A 21,291-nucleotide genomic window follows, 5' to 3' on the forward strand; every position below is an offset into this window, starting at 1 on the left:
CTAGTTGGGTGCTTCTCAATCTTAGCTCACATCAGAATCACCTTTTTACAAAAAGAGAGTGCTTTTAAAAAATGCCAGTGCTCAGTCTTCCTCCCCCGAGAGTCTCATTTACGAGTTCTTGGGCGGGGCTGCTCCCTGATGCCTCTGATGTCCACCCAGGGTTGGGCACCGCCGGTGCCGCCGTTACCCCACCCTGATCCCACTGTAGGGTCTTCTAGGACCTTTTGCCACAGACAGCTCATCCCATCCGCCAGCCACTGATTCTTCCAAACCCTCTTCTTAGAGAAGGGCTGTCCTGATCCTGTGTCTGGATTCTGGAGTCATACTTACTTTCAGGCCCTGTGGCCATCTGTTCCCGGACGGTGCTGCCCTGGCCCTGGCTCTGTCGGGTGGACTTCACTGGATGGGAAGCATCCGGAAATTCACGGGGATACAGACCGTGTTTTGACTTATTTCACGAGTCACACCCCGCGGCGAGCTCCGCACACGCCACATGGGACGCCCTGAGTGCCCACCGGCCGGGTGACTGGACAGTGCGTTCCCTTGGCTGAATCACACTCAGGCCACCTGTGTAGTGTCTGTGTTCAGTGTTTAATGTGATTACTAGGAACAGCAAGGAAGGTAGGGGAGACTCCTGAGCGACTTTCACTTTTTCTGTTTGTTTTGTTCGTTTTCTTTTACACAGATTGAGACGAGTAGAGGGCATTTGGAATGCAAATCTGGGGGAGGAATAAAAGCCCAGGGCCCTCCCTGTTCTGAGTGGTTCAAAGATGGTTTAAGTCAGAGAGACCACGTTTAGAAACGCCGGTTCTGGGCGGATCATCCTGGATGTCAGCCTGGCCGGGCCCAGATGGGCATCTATTGATGCGGTGGGTGACGTGCGAGGCTGCAGGGGTCACACGGAGGCGGAGGATGGAAAGGGGCCTGGCAGCGCAGAGGAGGCTCGGTGTGGGTGGGACACAGAGCCCGGCGCTTTCCGGGCAATGGACCTTCCAGCTTCTTGCTGCTCCACCTTCTGGCCGAAAGGGTAAGGCAGGGAGAGACAGGGGCCTCGCTCAGCCAAGCAGCACCAGGGAGGCACTCCCACTGCCTGTCTCGGTGGTCTCCTCTGACGCTCATTCCCTAGCCCACCCCACCCTGGCTTTGCTCCAGGCTCCAGATGAGCAGCTTTGGAAGAGATCACTGACGTACACGTTTAAGCCATTTGCTGACTTCCTCTCCTCCTTTCGATACTGTTGTTATCTCTCTCCTTGAAACTGTATTTCCTCAGCTCCCAGGACCATTTCCCTCAGTCCCCTGAGGTCACCCACCGGGCAGTCATGCCAGAGCCACACGCCACCCTCATCCAGTCCACCACTGGCTCCTCCAACATGTGGCATCACACCTAGATAGGGTGCCTGTTTCTTGCCTTTCACTCACAAACACCATTGCTGGGTAAAGGCCAACTCATGCACCCTCCTGCCCCCCATCTTGTCCCCACCCCTAAATCTGGGTGGTCTTTCTGAACACACCTCTGATGCTGTTTTTCCTCTGCGGAAGCCGTGTTTCCCTCCAAGACCTTGTCAAGTGCCCTGATGGCCCTCTATTCCCGCCTCCGTGAGCTCTCCATCCCTCCCTCCATCACGGAGAGTCTGGGCGGGACCCGCGGGTGCTGTCCACAGGTCTCTCTGTCTTCCTTTCTGTGCTCACGGTCTCCCTTCTACCTGGGGTTCCCTTCACACCTTTCTTCACCTGGCCACCTCTCCCACATCCTTTAGACCCCATCAAGCCCCGTGTCCCCCGTCAGACTTCCCCAGGCCTGGGTCTGTGCTCTCAGGGCATGTGGTGCATTTCTCTCTCCCATGCTTGGAATCACATCCTACTCTATAGGAAGTCTCCACTGACACGTCTGTTTCCGGATGACGCTCGCCGTGAAGGTGAGGACCATATCTTGTGGGTCTCAGTGCTCTCAACTTCCAGGGCAACACTTGCACACAGCAGGTGCTCATTCCGTGTGGGCTGAACCAGACAGAATGGAGATGAGGCAGCCTAGAGCATCCCCTCCCTTCCTTCCTCTGCCTCTGTCCTCGTGGCTGCTCCTTTCCAAAGATGCTGGGCTCTGACTGCTTACCTGCAGGTGCTGTCACCATTAAAGGGGGCTTAAAGCCTGTGTTCGGGGAGCATTTCTAGGGATGCAGACCCAGCCATGCTGAGGCAGGGAGGGGCTCTGGGGAAGTCTAGAGCAGCCAGCACTCCTGTGTTGCCCGGACAGGTCAGTGCCTTTCCACGTACAGCTGACCTGCCCTCCCAGACTCAGGGCCTACCTGGCGTCTCTGGGGAGGTCAGCACACCTGTGTGTGGTCCGTGGCCTCACTTACCTTCTCCACGGGGACCTTCATGAACACGTCTCCACCTACTGGTGCTGAGAACGCAAGTCACCGTTCCCTTGTTGGGAGAAATGGTTGACTTTTGGGACTCCTGTATGGTGCTACCTGCTCTGTATTCCGGGCTACGCTGTGTTGCTTTACATACAGACAGCCTCGTAATGATATAGTCTCTAAAACACCCGTCTCCGGACAACAATAATTATAAAGTGTGTATCCTCTCGTTGGATACATACTTTATAATTGCAAGTGTATAAGCTTATGGCTTCTTGAAGCAAAGCATAAATTCCTTTACTTCTGAGATTCTCCTGGGACGAACGTCATATAATTAAGCCATGGAGTCAGTCACTATACTGGTGCGTCCTGTCTCTCTCGCTCCCTGCAGGCCGTAGACGGAGTGTTTTTCCTTTGCTGTTTTCTCTTTGTGGGGAACATCTGGGCACGGCTGGTCTGGGCTGTCAGGGCATTTCTTGTGCCGATGCTGGTTAGACACGCCCCTTCTGGAGGATGACGGGCACCGTGCTACCCTTCGGATGCTCTGTCTCCCTTGGTCATGCCTCCCCTTTGAGGCTCTGCGCTCTTTAGGTAGGTCAGATACAGCCTAAGAGACAGGCAAGAATGAGCACTTTGGAGAGCTGAGTTATAGACCTCAAGGAAAATAAAGTGTGTTTCCAGCAGATCGACACTGCAGTTCCCCTCTCCTGACAGTTCCCCGGCTATGACTTCCCTGTGGACACAGATGTCTTCGCGTCTTCCAGGCTTTCTGTAGGTGGCAGGTCCTGGAGCTGAGCCCCTTGTGGTCCCAAGACTGCTGTGTGGCTCTCCCAATGGGGGCCAATGGAGTGGGAGTTTTCTCTCTCTGACTTGCAGAAGGACAGTCTTATCGGGGCGGTGAATGTGACACAGTCCCACTTCTGCACTTTGTTCAAACAGAGTTGCAGTGTCTAGTAAAATAGCCCAAATAGCAGTGAGGTTAGATGTAGGTGGTCCGGGCCTGGGGGGCTCTGGACCCGCAGGCATCCCACGTGCTTGCTGGACTTATAATAGAGTCACTCAGAGCCTGTCAAAGCCCCTGTGTTCCGGAGGGGACAGAGCAGGCTTTGTGCCGCTCCGGGCTGGGGCACGGACACCACTGGACCCCTCCCTGCCAGGATGCTGACCGTCACCGTGGGCATGGACCGTCATGCTTGAACTTGCCTGCTTCATGAGGCCCCAGGTGGAGGATTTTCTTGTCCCTCCTACGCCAAAGCCTGTGTGGTAGACGAGGCAGGGGTGGCTTGACCTGCCTGCCCATCTGATACCCTTTCACCTTTGTTTGGGCTTCACACCAACCTTGGGGGACCAAGAACAGTTGAAAGGGACCAGACGCCACGCAGCTTGCCCGTGACGGCCTCCTCTGTCTGCGGTGTCCTTCCTCCCTGTGTCCTCCCCGCCTTTGCTCTCCACATGTTCCTCTGCCCAGGGGTGCCCATGGGTGTTGCTCGCCCGGTTTCTGCTGTAGCCATCCTGCTCAGGGCGTCGGCGTGGAGTTCCGCCCTTGTGCTCAGCGTGAGCACCACTCAGATAACGGTGAGGTGTCACCTTCCCTGGTTTCAGAGAATGCCGCCACCCATCTGGAGTGGTTCACAGGCTTCCAGGGGCTCCCACACCCACCTATCCTTGCAAAGAGATGGATGGGCTTCTTTTGCCTCCTGAACGCTCGCTGGTCCCCACGTGTCGACTGGCAATTGGTGATAGTTAAAGGAAATGAGGAGGAAAGAGGATGAGGGACCTTGGAGGCGACGGCCTGGTCATGTAGACTGGACGCACAGAGCAGATCGTTTCCTGGGTTCCTGTCCCTTCAAGTCCCTCCTCGAAGTTCTGGATCTGGTGTCAGATACCTGCCTGAGATGGAGGTGCCCTTCCTTCCTGCAGCTCACATCCTTCTCCCTAAGAAAGAGAGAAGGGTGCCCTGGCATGTGTGTGTATGCGTGTGCGTGCGAGGTGGGGGTCAAGTCTGGGAGGAGAGCAGGTTGGGTGAGGCAGGTGCCTGGGGTCCTGGGGAGCCTGGGTCGGGGGTTGTGCAGGGTCCCCGCCCGTGACCCCCGGCTGATCCCTCTCCTCCCCAGGTCTGTGCGTGATGAGTGCGGCGTCCATCTACACGGTCAGGCACCCAGAATGGCATCTCAACTCGGAGAACTCCTACGGCTTCGCCTACATCCTGGCCTGGGTGGCCTTCCCTCTGGCCCTCCTCAGCGGCGTCATCTATGTGATCTTGCGGAAGCGTGAATGAGGCGCCGGGACAGGACGTCCGAGGCTCTGAGCGCACGTGGGGAGGGAGGAAGAAAACCAGAAGCCAGGGAAAAAAAAGTGCTTGCCAAAAAAACCCAAACTCAAACCAAACCAAATAGAAAGTAGGTGGGGGGGGGGTGGTTAGTGTTGATTGAAGATGTATATAATATCGACGGTTTATAAAACCTATTTATAACACTTTTTACATATATGTACATAGTATTGTTTGCTTTATGTGTTGACCATCAGCCTTGGGTTGAACCTTAAAGTAGCTAAGGAACTTGACATCCTAACCATATAATCAAGCTCAATTTTTGTTTTTTTTTCTTTTTTTGTTTGTTTGTTTTGCCCAGAAATATAATAAGTCCATCTCGCCCCTTCCCTTTCATCTGAAAGAAGATACCTCCCTCCCACTCCACCTCATTTAGAAAGCCAAAGTGTGGGTAGAAACCCCGAATGGCCCAAAGCCCTTTTACAGTGGGTGACCCAGTGTGTGACACATAGACATGCACTGCCCACGCCTCTGTGTGCAGCCTTACCTGCACCCGGACAAAACCCCCAAACTGGAGCTCTTGGAGAATCATGGCTTGTGGCTTTGGAATACTTGCCCTTGAAGGGGGGGTGTCCTGGTCACGCCTCTAGGTGAGAAATCGGTGACAACAAACCTACGAAGTGGTGCTATGTATTTACCATTCCTTATGATCACTAATCATCTAAACGCCTCACTGGAAATTCAATTAACAATTTTACAGCATGAAGTTGAATGGAGACCTGAGTAATTCTGTGTAATATAAATGGTTTATAACCGCTTTTGTACCTAGCTAGGCTGCTGTTATTACTATAATAAATAAATAACAAACCACCACCTTTATCACTCCCACATTTTCCTTATGGTCGGAGCATCAGGACAAGCTTCTAGACCCCCCGGGACGGTGGGTTCCCGGGATGCAGCAGCGTCTAGACTGTCCTCTGTCTCCAAGGACTGTCTGGCAATGACTCATACTGGCCACCAACTGTAGATGTATATACGGGGCCCTTCTGATGCTAAGACTCCAGACCTTTTTTTTCTTTTGCTTCGCTTTTTCTGATTTTATACCAACTGTGTGGACTAAGATGCATTAAAATAAACATCAGAGTAACTCACTGAACTCTCGTGGGTTTTTGTGGGCGGGGGTGAGAGGGGCGTGTCGGAGCAGAGGGAAGAGGGTCATGAAGCTGCATTGGGCAGATAACCTGGGTTGCAGTTTGGTGCTGAAAATTGTCACCTCTGTCTGGGCTCCGGGAGGCAACTTATGCCTTCCAGAAGCCTGTGCTAACGTCTGCTAACTGGAGAGGCCGGACGTTGCAGCTGAAACAGAGCCTGTAAGTGGGCTGGAGGGACCCGAGTGTTACTTGGCCGAACCCTCTTTCTCGTGTTCTGGTCTCTGATGACTGCGTGGGGTCTGGAGCACGGCACACACTTACCTCATGTATGGGATGTTGGCGTGAGCACAACAGGTCCCTAACCTTTGTAGGGGCAGGTGTGATACCATGGACCATCTGCACGATGGTGACCTGAGGCCAGACTTTCAGGTCAGACATTGCCAACTCCTCCCCACGCCATCCCCAGGGAGGCAGGGCCACCGGGCTGTCAGTTCCAGGCTCCCGAGCCGTGTCTCACTTACGCATTTTTTTCTGTTATTCAATACTTCGAGCTAACGATGACCTTGCTATTTATTCTTCAACATCATCCAGCACGTATGTTGAACTGTTGAATGACACACTGCTTGATCTGCTAGGTCACATTTTAGTGAGAGGCCCAAGCAGACAAGTGACTATGCTACAATGAAGAGCATACAAATTAGAGACCTTGGCTTTGAACCTGTCTTCTGCCCCATACCAGCTGCGTGAGGCTGGACAGGTTCCTTAACTCTGAGGTTCAGTTTCCTTGTCTGTAAGATAAAGATGCCAAAGGCAAGTCTATGGGAGCGTAGAGATGAAAAGGAGGTGGTCTATACGTGTAAGACATTTAGCGGGGCGACTGGCAGGTAGAAAGCACTCTATAAATGAGAGCTTATCCCAAATGTCATGATAGAGGTGTAGTACAAGGAGATGTTGGCTGTTCTGGGGAATCTCAATACCTGCACATTAGAATCTCCCGTGCAGGGCTCACCCAGAGATGCAGATTCCTGTGTCTGTGGTGGGACCCACCCTGCCTTGATAGGTTTAAAAAACCCCGGTGGTGACGGCAGCCTTAAGCTAGGGTGACAACCTCTGAGCTCGTCCAGTGCTTCTCGGGCTTTAATGACTCTTCCAGGAGTCCTGGGAAGTGCAGATTCTGAAGCAGTAGATCTGGGTCGGGGCTGAGGTTCTGTATTTCCAACTTAGAGCCTGAACCGTGCTGGTGCTGCTGGCCTGCAACCCACTCTGAGGAGCAAGGGTCTAGAATGAGGCCACCTCAGGCACCTTCTGCCCTGCTGTCTTTGAACATCAGTGGTGGAAGAGCTCCTCCCCTCCGAAGTTTCCAGCAGTGGCCAGCTTGCTCTGTTTGGGCTCGGATAGATGGGGTAAAGAGGCACAGATGGCCGTGAGGTGACTGGGGAAACTGGGAATTTTACTTCGCGAGCCTGAACTTTGAAAATACGATGTTTTTTTTCATGAGCTTTCTTTGATAACGTTTACCTAAAAATTAATACAGTCAAGAATAAAGAAGAAAACCAGAAATGGCTCAAATTTCAACATTCGGGTAACTCTTCTGGCATTAAAAAAAGGAATATATTATACATCCAGGGTCATGACACGCAAAAGCCTCTTTCCCCTATCTTTTCCGTAGTCTCTTGCCAAAGGTAACCAGAAGACATAGTTTATGATTTCTGCCAGGAAAGAAAGGCAATACCCACATAGATACATCCATTAGAGTCTTTGTAAAATTTACATAAAACGGAGCAAAGTATTCACTTCATCCTACACCACGCTGTTCTTTCACTTAAGGACATTAATTGGAGATCTTTCTATAACAACATATACCTTATTCTGTTTTTAGTGAGCTCTGTTTCAGTCTTTCAAAATCTGCATAGTATTTCACTGTGTAGCTGCACAAATCTTTATTTACCAACCCCTCAATGACAAGCACCTTGATTGTCTCCTAGTTTTTATTTTTACCCAAAATGTTTCCGTGAACATCCTTACACGTGAATACTGGTGCCTTTTAAGAGGACATCCGAGTACTAAATTCCTGGTAAAGATACTGCCAAGACAAAGGATATGCATATCTTTTTAAAAAATGTAATAGGTAAGGCCAACTTTGTCTCCAGAAAAATTGGACCAACTCCGACAGTGAGCTTTATCTTCTACACATAACTCATGGGGGCCACCCAAAGCAGGGGCGTGTTAAAATAAAAACACTTGGGTAGAAACAGGCATCTGCTACCAGTTCCTCTGGACGTGATTGTGCTGGACGTGTCATCTGTGGGCCACTCTCTCTGCCCGGGAAACCCGTCTGCCATGGTTTATTCTAAGTGTGAAAATACTTGCAGACCATACATCTGGAATGGACTTGTATTCAGAATATGAACAAGAATGCTTACACTCTATAACAAAAATACAAATCATCCAATTAGATGGGGGCAAAGGACTTGAATAGACTTTTGTCCAAGGTATATATGGAAATGGCCAATAAGCAACCGAAAAAGTGTTCAACATCATTGGTCATCGGGGAAAAGCAAACCCACACCACAGTGAGATGTTAGTTCACACCCACTAAGTGGGCGTGAATCAAAAAGTCTGACAATAACACACGTCGACGAGGAGATGGAGAAACTGGAACCTTGATACATTGCTGGTGGGGATGGAAATTTTGCACCTGCTTTGGAGAACATTGTCCGTTCCTCAAAGGGTGAAACGTAGAACGACCCTGGGACCCAGCAATTCCTCTTCTAGGTATTCATGCCAGAGATATGAACGAATATGTCTGAGCAGGAGCTTGCATGTGGGTGTTTATGGGCAGTGTTATTTATAACAGTCGAAAGATGGAAACAGCCCCAAAGTCCATCAACTGATGAATGGATTAAAAAAAATGTAGTCTATCCACAAGCAAGTATATTATTTGTCCATAAAAAGGAATGAGGTACTGCTACACGCTACAACATGGATAAACCTATGCTGAATGAAAGAATCCAGTCATGAAAGACTGGGTATTATATGATTGAACTTCTGCCAAAGTCCAGAACTGGGAAATGGATAGAGACAGAAAGTCTCTGTAATGAACTGTTTAGAGCTGGGAAAGGGCGGATGAGGATACACGGCTGTAATAACTAAAAAGTATGATGTTTCCTTTTGAGTTGATGAAATGTTCTAAAATTGACTGCGGTGATGGTTGCACTTTTTTTCATAGATGCAAATATACTAAAACCCAATGAATTGCATACTTTAAATGGGTCAATTGTACAGTAGGAGAATTATCTCTCAGTAAAGCTCCTAAAAAAGAAAAGAAAAGGGACAGTTGTCTGCTCTCACTCTTCCTAATTTTCTCCTTAAGTCAGTACTTTCTGTTTGGAAAGTAATCACCTTTTATTTTTTGTGGTTTTTGGATACGTATTTTAAAGGGATGAGATTCTTATTCCTCCTGAGTGATATAAAAGCAAAACAGGATATTGGCGATGAACAGCCAACATAGTTCCTCACTCACAGAATCTTGGGTTTTCCCAGAAGATTGTTTTGATGACATTTATTTTCCGTCCTAGAGCTCTTCTGAGAAATATTGCAATCTTAGGAATTTGTAGCAATGGAGTTTTGATTCGAAACTGCCTTCTTAGCAGCTGCTGTGTGCTTCGCACTCAGGGAGGGTACCATTTATGAAATGGCAAATGCAGGGAGGGGTCAGGCTGGCTTCTTTTCAGTTGTCTTCTCTGCAGGACCTTGAACCCTTTATGTCTTAGCAACTCCGAACTCCAATTTTGTCTCCCCGGTTTTTCAAGGTGCTGAGAACGCTTTTAGTCTTCCTGCCCTTTACGAATGCTTTCAGGACAGCTTTTCAGTCTCTTGGCCTGTTGCTTATGCCTTGGCAGATTCTTTAAGCAGAAATTTAGGAAGGGCCGTTGGGATTTCCTTCTCACATCTGCTGGCTCCTGAGTCCTGGAGGCCTTGGTATCTCTCGATGCTATCAAACAGGTGAAATAAATAGAATCCAGTAGTTCTCGCCAGAAGAATCTATCTATTCTATAAGATGCTAGGAGCTATTCTACGAGAAGACCCTTTTATTTTGAAAACAAAAATTCAGTATTTATTTTGAAAGAGTTCATTTAAATGTATAAAGGTCAGTTGGGGGAAAATTGACGTCTTCCCAGGCAGGACACAGTCTGAACAAACTCTAATGATTCTGTTCTTTGTTTACTCTTCAGTAACATTTTTTGTTTTCATTATATAGGTCCTGCACTTTTATATCAACTCCATTTCTAGGCATTTACATGCTTTATGCTTTTGTGAATTTCTTTTATTCTCTGGTGCTTTATTGTTAGTTATTGTGGGCATGTTGGAAACATTGATTTTTATCAATCAGTTTTATACTTGTTTCTTTTACTGAATTGTCTTATTTTCAATATTTCTCCAGCTGATTATCTTGGCTTTTTGCATAGATAATCATAGCCCAGGAAAAACAGAAAAAAAGAGAGAGAGAATATGCCTTTTCTTCCTTTTCCATATTCACAGTTCTTATTTCTTAAAATTGTTTGATTAATTTTCTAAAACGTCCAGAACATGCCAAACAATAGCTGTTAGAGTCGACATCATTTCATTTTTTCCTGAGTTTAATAGGAATGCTAGTGCTTATAATTAAGTTATTTAAAAATAATTTATTTCAGTAAGTACATATTTCTGATTCTCAGCTTAATAGGAATGTAAACCAAGAATTTCTATTAAATGCTACCAAATTTTTCAATCTTTATCAAGAAGACTTTATTTTTTTATACCTTTAACCTCTTATCAATAGTTTTCTTAATATTGACTCTTTTTGTTCATGGAATAAAGTCCACTTTTTGGGAAGCAGCATTCTTTTGACATATTCTTGGGTTATTTTTGCTAGCATTTTATTGAGGCTTTTTGGGTGTTTGTATTTGTAAATGAGATTGATTTTTAGGGTCGTGTGTGTGCTGAGGATGGAAACGTGGAATGAACTCCACCAGTATCGGCACAGAGAAAGCGTCAGCCTGTTCTGTTGGGGCTGCGAGGGGGCACTCGTTTTCTACACATCTGAGAGTTTTCGTGTCATGTGTACGTCTCTGCAGGTGACTGCTGGGAAGTGTAAGACGATTCACAAGCGATCGACTTATTGATTCAACGTGATCGATAGTGATGTTTGGACGCCTTCCTTCACAGTCTCATCAGCGTGCTCCGAAATTTAACTGCGCACGTTTAGAATCTCAGTGGATCTTGTCTGGAATTGATATGGGTCCTTTTCTTTTTGGAATTCCAAATGGCGCCAAGAAGAAGGCGAAAACAAGATTTTAAAATGCCCAAGCTTTATGACTGCACTCAGATTAAGACTATAAAACCTTCCCTCTGATCCACATTGGGCAGGCATGTAGGTTTAAGAGTTAGAGAGGTATGGGACCACCTCGAGGCTCCTACACTATCTATCAGGATCTAAATCTCTGAGAACTATATGGCGAGTCCACATCGCTGAAGGACTGCAGCCAAGAAACATTTCCTAATTGCCCGTCAGGCTGTTGAGTGAAAACGCATTCCCTTCACTCTTGGCGCTCCTTTGGTTTCCATTAGGCATTTCCTGGGGTGGTTTTACTGCTCTGCCAAATTAAGAATAACAACAAGAAAACCCTTCTCTAAGAGCACTTCCCTAAGACTTACAGCATCTTTCTACAGCCACAATTCATCTTAAAGCAGTTGGATGTTCTTTTACTTCACTAAATCGGTGACTCAGCTTCAAAAGTACTGGAAAGGCTTTCATTACCCACGCAGACAGGGCATGTCAGTCTTGGGAGTTTAAATTACGGGTGCTTTTCTCGTTCCACTCCAGATAGGTAATGCAAGGTGTCAGTTACGATGTACGGGTTTCAAAGTCGGTTTCCAGCAGAGGGAGACCCTGCTTGGGTAACAGAATGTTCCTTTTACCTTTGTTAAAATCTACAAACTAAAGATTTGGAATAGAATTCATTTGCATAATTCTCCCACCGGCAGCTCTCTTTGCTGTCAAATGCTCTACCACCGAGCTGAGCTATCCCCCATCCCTCCACGCCACTCCAGCTCTGTTTGTATACTAAGCACAAGAATTTTTTTTTGGCAGAAATGAATCAAGTGACTGTTTCTATACCTAGAGCCCAGGGCAGGACTTGCACAGAGTTCGGGACCCTAGCTTTGGTGCCTGGTAATTGGCCGCGAAGCACCCGGGAGTGGTTTTGGACCGTCTGTTCCATCTGTCCTCGGGGCATGTTGGTCCCGTGCACTTATTTTGCAGTTAAGAGAGACAGGCTTCTTCCCAGGCTAAGAGGCTCTGAGCGGGTGACTGGTGTGCACCTTGGAGTCACGCTCACCCAAGCTGTGCTGAGCAACCTGCTGTCTCAGACGGAGCCTCAGATGAGTCAGGTGAAGAGCAGAGTCCACCCTGGGCGAGGACCGGCACTAAAGCCTCAGCCTGGGGCCCAGGCAGGCCCCTCGAGAGGGACATTCAGAACCCTCCCCGGGGAGTGAAATGAAAGTGGTGGAGGTTGAGAGCCTGGGGTTCAGAACCAGGCACCCTACGTTCAGATCCCAGCTCTTCCATTCAGTGACTGTCACTTGGACGTGTGGTCCAACCTGCCCCAGATAATGACAATATTTACCTTACAGACTTGAGTATCAGGTGACAGAATGCTGGCAAATGGTAAGAGCCTGATGCATGTTGGGTATCCTTGTTTTTCTAGTTTTTATGAGACCCAGCGTGACTTTGGTGTCCTAAATTCTTGCACTGAAATCCTGTAATTGTGCTTCAGCCTTGCAGCTTGCTGACAACAGCAGGACACATAATTAGGCAATTGTTATACTTAATACACTATATAATTTTCCCCACTCCATATCCTGTGCTTATTTTATCATCTGGTATCAAAGAGTCCCCATACCATTCTCGTGTTTCCAAAACCCTGGGGCAGAGGGGGTGGGAAGGGACATGGCTGGACACAAAAGCTCATTTTAGTTGTTGAGAAAAATGTTGTAGAAAACAGAGCTTACAAAGACAGATCCAATGATGATTTTTCTCACTTCAAGGCATCAGAAACTTTTTTTTTTTGATTAGGGGAGAAAATCCCCTGTAAATGTATGTGCACCAATGTAGTCTTATAGGTTCTTGTCTAACACAAACTAACGCCATTAGCATAACTCTCTCTATCCAGTTTTGGATTTTAATCCATGTGTTCTGGGCTGACCTGGTTGTCAGAAATTTGTCTCTATTTCTTGGACTTCTTCTGAGAGTCACTCTCACTTCTGATTTGACAAAAGAAAAGTTTCCTGTTGTAAAATCTCTCTTTTTTTTTCATTGATTTTGCTCTTTTCTTCTTTAATCTATTACAGAATCTACTCTTTGGGTGGAAGGAAGTTCCAGAGGTCTGTTGTGGAGAGAATAAAACAGGGTTTGCAAGAGGAAGAGTTGTTGAGTTGGGGGATATTTTGCAGACAGCTCTCCTAGAAGGAGGGGTGTGAAGCCCCTTCTCGCTGCAAGGTGCCCCTGACTTCGGACTGATGGAACCAGGGAGACCTGAGTTTGCAAAAGTAAATGTTTTCCGGGAGCTCTAACGGCTTCCAGTGGTGAGGAAAAACTGGTCCAAAGGACTGGGACCACTTGGACACATCCAGCTGTTCCCAAATGTCACTGGTAATCACTTTCTAAAAATGAAGTGTTAAGACACAGGGAGGAGAAAAGAGATGACCACCTCCTCTTTTTGCTGCTAAATGTGGATGTGTCCGTTATTCGTTGTAGGTGGGTTGCAAGCATTCGAAGGATTATATTGACCTTTGTTTTTTGCATAAATACTGACCTCAGAGGAAGTGTAGCGTATTCTCAAGTGGTCTCCATCTACGCTCTCCTGCCCAATAACCACCAGCCACGTGTGTCTATGGAGCACTTGAAACGTGGCCAGTGTGGTGAGCAGCTGAATTTTTAACTTCAGTAATAATTTACATTGAATTTATGTACAGTGTTTCTGTATATTTATTATATGTTGAAATGATAATATTTTAGATATACTGGGTGAAATATAACACATTTTTTGAAATTAATTTTATCCGTTTCATTGTACATTTTTGAACATATTTGAAAGTATATATTTTGTAATACATCCATAGTTCATTCCTCTTAATTGTGGACAAGTGTTCCACTGTTTGGCTATCACACTGTTTATCCATTCACTTGTTAATGGATATTAAGGTTATTTCTATTTGGAGACTGTTATAAATAAAGATGCTATAAACATTTGAGTGCAAGTCTGAATGAAGACATATTTCCTTTTCTCTTCGGCAAATACCTAGAGATAAAATGACTGACCTCTATGGTCAGGGTAAGTTTACCATTGTAAGAAAGAGCAATACTGTTTTGCAAAGTGGTTGCACCATTTTATACTTCCACCGGCAAGGCAGGAGAGACCTGGCTCCTCCACCTTCTGCCATCATCTGGTCAGTGTCTGATTTTAGCCATTCCAGGAGGTAATAGAAAATATGTACTGGTGTCTGCCCCTGGTTCCTTGCCGAGAGCTCCTAAAGCCCTCGTAATTTCCTCAGTGATAAGAACACTAGGAACGTCTCTCTCTAATGTTGGTCTTTGACCTCTGTTCCTGACACAGAGCTCCTGAAATTCTTGGAATTTTCTGGGTGATGAGTGGCTTTTGTTCTAGTGAGGTGACTGGAAAGACCAGCCATGATTAGAAGCTGGAAACTGTCAGCCTCGCCCCCCATTCTCTTAAGAAGGGAGAGGGGCTGAAAGTGGAGTTCATGATCACTCCTGCCTACGTGAGGAAGACCCCATAAAATTCCCAAATCACAGGCTTCCGGGAGCTTCCGGGTTGATGAACACGTGGAGATGCTGGCAGAGTGGGGTGTGAGCTCTGCCCCGCTTCCTCCACTCCCTGCCCTGCGCACCTCATCCCCGTGGACGACCACATAAGGGATGCCCACCTGTATCCTATATACAATACACCGGTAAACATAAGCACACTGTTTTCCCGAGTTCTGTGAGCCGCTTTAGCAAATTAATTGAACCCAAGGAGGGGGGCGCTGAAATCTCCCATCTCTAGCTGGTTGGTCAGAAGTCCAGGTTATCACCTGGGCTTGCCACTGGCGTCGGAAGTGTGTGTGTGTGTGTGTGTGTGTGTGTGTGTGTGTGTGTGTGTGTCTGAGAGAGAGTCTTATAGGACTGAGCCCTTAACCCATGGGATCTGACACTATCCCTGGGTAGGTAATATCAGAATGGAGTTAAATTATAGGAGACCCAGTCGGTATTGCAGAGAATTGCTTGGTGTGGGGGGGAACGCGTCACTCATTTGGGGACCAGAAGTGTCAGAAGCTAAGCGTTTGTGTACCTTTTACAGGAGACGCCCAGCGAAGAAACACACAAGAGTGAGGAACTAGGTTTTTCCCCATGCGGGAGGTCGACACCTGAGTTTTTCATTTACACGTGCTACTCAGCGGGTAGTGGTATCTCACTGTGGTTTTTCCTCACACCCTCAAATGACTTACGATGCTGAACATTTCGTGACGTGCTTATTTTCTATCTGCATACTTTTGCTATTTTGCTAAACGCTCTGTTCACATGTTTTTCCCATGTTTGAATGGGGTTGTTTGCTTTCTTATTATTGGGTTTTGATATGTCTGTATTTATCCTGGATACGAGTGCTTTGTTGGATACAGGGTTTGTAAATATTTTCTCCCAGTCTGTGACATCTTTCCATTTTCCTAACAAGTGTATTTCAAAGAGAAGACGTTTTTAATTTTGGCCAAGCCCAGTTTACACATTTTTAATACACAATTTTTAATTAGGTTTTTGGTGTTTGCAGCTGAGAAACCTTTGCCAAACCTAAGGTCATAATCATTTTCTCCTGTATTTTCTTTTAGAGTTTCATAGTTTTGAGCTTTACATCTAGGTCTATAACCTGTTTTGAGTTAATTTTTGAGTGTAGTGTGAGGTGTGGATCAAATTTCTTTTTGTATTTCTTTTCTTCCTTTCTTTCTTCCTTCCTTTTCCCTTTCCCTTTTCCATTCCTTTCCTTCCTTCCTTCCTTTCTCTTCTTCATTCTTTCTTTCTTTTTCTTTCTTTCTTTCTTTCTTTCTTTCTTTCTTTCTTTCTTTCTTTCTTTCTTTCTTTCTTTCTTTCTTTCTTTCTTTCTTTCTTTCTTTCTTTCTTTCTTTCCTTCTTTCTGCATGTGGATATATCATTGTCCTGCCACCATGTGTCGAGAAGAATCTTTTCTCCACAAAATTTCCTTTGTGTCAAAAATTGGTTTTTCGGCATGCCTGGGTGTCTTTCTGGATGCGGTTTCCTTGATCTATTTGTCTGTCTTGATGCTAAAACACACTGGCTTGATCCCTGCGGCTTTGTAGTAAGTCTTGAAACCAGACAGTGTTACCTCCCTACTTTGTTCCGTTTCACGTTCTTGTGGCTCTTGTACGCCTTTGTCATTTTGTGCTATGATCGGTATCTATTTTATTTTTATATATATTATCAACCTCGCATTACACTGTTATTGTATTTGTCTAAACGATGATCTTTTAGAGTGTTTTTCCCCATGTTTCTAATTAGGGTAAAATATGCAGGCAATGTGCTGTCTTCATCACTGTTACGCATTCAGCTCAGTGGTGTTAGACACGCTCATCGCACCAGCCGTCCCCACAGCTCCTTCCATCGTGGGAAAGTGAAACCTCACATCCAGAAACGCTAACCCCCTATGCCGCACCCCTCAGCCCCTGGACACCACGCTTCTTCTTTCTGTCTGTATGAATCTGGTCACCGTGGGTGCTTCACACAAATGGAATCGTGCAGTCTTTGTCCTCTAGCATCTGGCTTACTCCACTCAGCGTAGCATCCTCAAGGTTCATCCGTGTGGTCGCAGGTGTCCCAACTTCCTTCCTTTTGAAGGCTGAACACTGTCCCATTGCACATCTTGCTTGTCCAGTCGTCCACTGATGGACACTAGTGTTGCTTCCACATCTTAGCTCCACGAACAATGCTGCTACGAACATGGTGTACAAATATCTCTTTGAGAGTCTGCTTTCAATTCTTTTGGGTATCCTTTATACTGTTTTTGAGTACATATCCATGTATAGTTTTTTTTAGCATTTTAAAAAGATTTTTAGTATTAAAAGACGCATATATGACTTTTGACTGAAATCAACATTTCACCACTTGGGGCTCAGAACGCAGCACAAGACAGCTGCACGAGAAATAAAATAAAAGAAATACAAACCTCTAGACTCTTAGAGAGACCACAGACTAGTGCGGTGGGGTGGACAGATGTATACCCAGAATCTAGGTGGCATGCTTACAATTTGACCTAAGCTCAACACAGTACGGCTATATTCCAACGTGAGAAATAATGGTGTCACCTACCACTTAGTAAGTGCTTTCCTGGGCCTGCACTGGAGTGTTTCCACACATTGTTCCTTTGATGACGCATGGGAAATGCATATGAAAATCTGCACTTACAAAATAGATCCATTCAAGGGTGATTATTTGCATCATAAAAGAATTCTCCGCGGTACAAAAGGATTAGCATGGGGTCCCTTGAAAGAGCATCTCTCCTGTGTATTAACGTGTTTATTTATAGATCATTAACTACTTGACAAAGATACCTCAGGGCAGAGCAGTTCACAGACAACTGGTCAGGGGACCCTCCCGGGTGGAAGATCAATCACATCTGAGGACAAAGTGTCTTTGAAACGATACCCAAAGTTCATGCCCAAATTTGTTTTACCTCCGTGGGGAGCTGGTACACTGGGTGAACCGCACACCTGTGTGCTCTCATGCATGCTTTACCCAGGCAGATGTGCTCTCCACCCTGTATGGCTAAGGTCTGACACGTCCAGGGTCATAGCGATGTGTGGCCTCCTTTTGCCTGTGCTTTAATTAAGAGGTAAAATGATTAAAGTGGCAGATGTTTCTAGCCTGAGGATGTGGGCCCCCGTTACATCAAGCAGATGGTCCCAAGCAGGAGAGCATCCTTTAATGAAGAAGCATTTGCAATTCATGAGCGTTCATGAGGTCCGCTTCTCTCCCTCCCCAGTGTTCTGCTTGTCAGGGGTCCCATTGTGTGGCCGGGGAGCATGATGGATTAGGCAAACCCCTTCTGGTTTGGGACAGCATCTTGCGCTGATGAAGATTAGATGTATTATCGCCCAGAAGATCAAGAGAGCCTGCTCTGCAGAGTGGGCAGTTCTCCTGCCCTCTCTCTTACCTGCCTGGTGATTGGCCTGAGAATGATCACCTGCATCACAGGCTCTACCCAAGGTATGACCTGGCTTTAAGGTCCCATTCGATTCCTGGAATTTTCACCTTGGGATTGACCCTGGTTGATCGGGCTCATTCTGGTTCTTTGCCAGGAGGACTGGTAGGCAGAGGCTCAGGAGAAACTTGTCATTTGCAGACAAAATATTATGGCTCCATATCAGAAAACACAGTGTGACCTGGGGCGAATCACACACACACACACACACACACACACACACACACACAAAACTGGATAAAAACCAAAATAAGGGAAAACAAATACACAACATTAGAAGTGAGACAGGGAAGGTGACCATAGATTCTGGGTGGGCTAAAACAGTGAAGAGAGGATTCTGTAGAAGATTCCATGTGAATACATTTCAAATTTTTTTGGAAACGGATGCTCTTCTAGGAAATTCAAAACTTGACGCAAGAAGAAGAGACCTAAATAAGGCAATCACCATGAGAAAATTTTTAAACATTCGTCAAAGGACTATCCCATCCCGAAAATACAAGGCCAAGAGGGCACTAAAGAGTAGCTCTTTGACCTTCAAAGACTAGAAAATTCTTGCAGTATTTTATGTGTTCCAGAGCATAGATAAAAATAGAAGGCTTTCCAGTGCATTTTACTAAGTTAGCCTAACCACATGTGTCAATCAGCTTCCCAGCAGGAAACAGATGTCACACTCACACTGGCTAATTTGAAGAGAGCTCAGTAAAGGTGTGGGATGGGTGCAGAAGTGTCAGGTGGTAGTGCGGTCCTGTTCACCACCCGTGGCTTGAAGGGGCAGAGGAGCGGGTCTTATCAGAACCTCCTAGGAGGGCCTGCCAGCAGCTGTGATACTTGCTGGGACCCAGTCAGCTTCCTGTGACCTTGCAAGGAAAGCCTGGGAGAATAGATGCTCTCACCCCCTTCTCCTCCCACACTCCAGTTGCCTTTCTGGTTCCCCATTGGCCGAACCCAACTGGAAACTATAGGTCCATTGATGTGGTCCCTGTGCGTCAGCCTCCTAGGACAGAGAGCACCTGGAGGAAGGTGGAGGGGCCCTGGAAGGGCTGATGGAAGTCCTATCACACACCATGGTACTGCAATGCCTTGAGGGCAACCTGAAAAGCATCGCACAAAGAACACAAGTGGAGAACAACCTAACCTCTGGTTAGAGATGCAAAAATATTGAAATGAAACACAAGCAAATTGAATTCAGAACTTTATAATGATACTATCAGCAAATAATGCTTTGGATTGGGTTGGCTGTTGTTCAAAGTTCATAAAAATATATATATATATTTTTTAAGCTCTTTATTGGAATATAATTGCTTTACACTCTTGTACCAGCTTTTGAGGTACACCAAAGTGAGTCAGCTGTATTTATACATATATCCCCACATCCCCTCCCTCCTGCGACTCCCTCCCGCTCTCCCTGTCCTGGCCCTCTAAGGCATCACCCATCATCGAGTTGATCTCCCTTTGTTATACAGCAACTTCCCACTGGCTATCTATTTTACAGTTGGTCGTGTATCTATGTCTATGCTACTCTCTCACTTCGTCCCAGCTTCCCCTTCGCCCCCCCGCTCTCCCAACCCCGTGTCCTCCAGTCCGTTCTCTGCATCTGCATCCTTATTCTTGCCCTGTCACTGGGTTCATCAGTACCATTTTTTTTTTTTCTTTTTTTTAGATCACGTATATATGAGTTAGCATACAGTATTTGTTTTTCTCTTTCTGGCTTACTTCACTCTGTATGACAAACTCTAGGTCTATCATATGTAATGAGGTGGATAAATATATTTTTAGGATGCTTTTTTTTGATTCTTCATGTTTCAAAGAAAATTCTCACTCTTTTCTCCTCATTCTCTCCTTCCCAAGGGAGGAGAAATAACTTCCTTAATTGATGAGTATTGAAGAGGACACCAGGCCTGCTGGGTCTCTTTTGGAATGAGCTTCTCCATGGAATGTAAGCCTCCTCTGCTTCTCCATGGAGAAGCATCACAGAGAAGGCCCTGGGCTTCACGCTGGGCCAGTGACAAGGGGGGCAAGTTACTGAATTCGGGGGCAAAGAATCATCAAGACCATTTAGCTGTGCATCTAGGCCATGTCATCCAATCCAGTTTTCATCAGTAATCAAGCTAATGTTTATCTCCATCTGATTCTGCTATCTTTTTATTCATTCTGCACTTTGGAGGAGAATTAATTTAGTGGCCTTTAAAACCACTAACGTCAAGGATGTGGAGGAAAGGGAACCCTTGTACGCTGTTGATGGGAATGGAAATTGGTTCAGCCACCACAGGAAACAGTGTGGTGCTTCCTTAAAAAATTAAAAGTTGAGCTAGCGTATGATCCAGCATTCCCACTCCTGAGTGTATATCTGAAGGAAATGAAATCACTATCTTGAAGAGCTATCTACAGACCCACGTTCATTGCAGCATTAGTCAAAACAGTTAAGACATGGAAACAACCTCAGTGCCTGTCAACTGATGAATGGATATAGAAGATGTGGTCCCTATATATGAAATGGAATAGTACTCAGCCACGAGAAGGAAGGAAATCCTGCCATTCGAGACAACATGGTTAGACCTTGAAGGCATCATGCTAAGTGCGATAGGTCAGACAAAGGCATATAGAGTATGACCTCGCTTATACGCGGAAAGTGAAAAAAACTGAACTCATAAGCACAGAGTGGATTGGTGGTCACCAGGGGCTGGGGGTGGAGGATTCGGGGAGACGTTATTTAAGGGTACAAATTTGCAACTAGTAGACAAATAAGTTTCAGAGATCTAATGCACAACATAGCGATGGCAGTCAAAAATACTGCATTATAAACTTCAAATTTGCTAACAGACTAGATCTTAACTGTTCTCAACACAGACGCTGAGAAAAAAGAAATGGTAATTATGTGGCATGTTAAGGGTGTTAGCTAATGTTGCTTTGGTAATCATATTACAAAATATAAACGCATCAAACCTACACGTCCACCTCAGACTTACACAATGCTATGTGTCAATAATACCTCAATTAAAAAAGTAAAAAAAAAAGAGAAAAGAATATCAACAGCATTTACCTCTAATCCTTCTTTCTGCAGACACTGCTCTGTCATCACCACCAAACAGTCTTACAGCCAGGGGGACTCTCTATAAATTGCCCTCTGGGTAGGGAGTAATCAGAGAGAACAACAGTAAGAAATCTTATGAGTGCTGAAGCAGACCTTTAGAAATCTGCAGCCAAAA

At 46.0% G+C, this 21,291-nt stretch overlaps 1 protein-coding gene across 3 annotated transcripts in view; it reads left to right on the top strand.

The window, feature by feature from the left end:
* Window positions 1–5,777, top strand: part of PMP22 (peripheral myelin protein 22) — a 28,837-nt gene extending 23,060 nt beyond the window's left edge. For all 3 annotated transcript variants that reach the window (XM_057717202.1, XM_057717203.1, XM_057717201.1), the window contains exon 5: window positions 4,472–5,777. In XM_057717202.1, coding sequence (XP_057573185.1) covers window positions 4,472–4,635 — 164 coding nt within the window. In that variant the 3' untranslated portion in view covers window positions 4,636–5,777. The remainder of the gene's footprint in view (window positions 1–4,471) is intronic.
* Window positions 5,778–21,291: the final 15,514 nt, after the last annotated feature.

The sequence above is a fragment of the Hippopotamus amphibius genome, chromosome 17 (genome assembly GCF_030028045.1).
Source record: "Hippopotamus amphibius kiboko isolate mHipAmp2 chromosome 17, mHipAmp2.hap2, whole genome shotgun sequence".
NCBI classification, from domain to species: Eukaryota; Metazoa; Chordata; class Mammalia; order Artiodactyla; family Hippopotamidae; genus Hippopotamus; species Hippopotamus amphibius.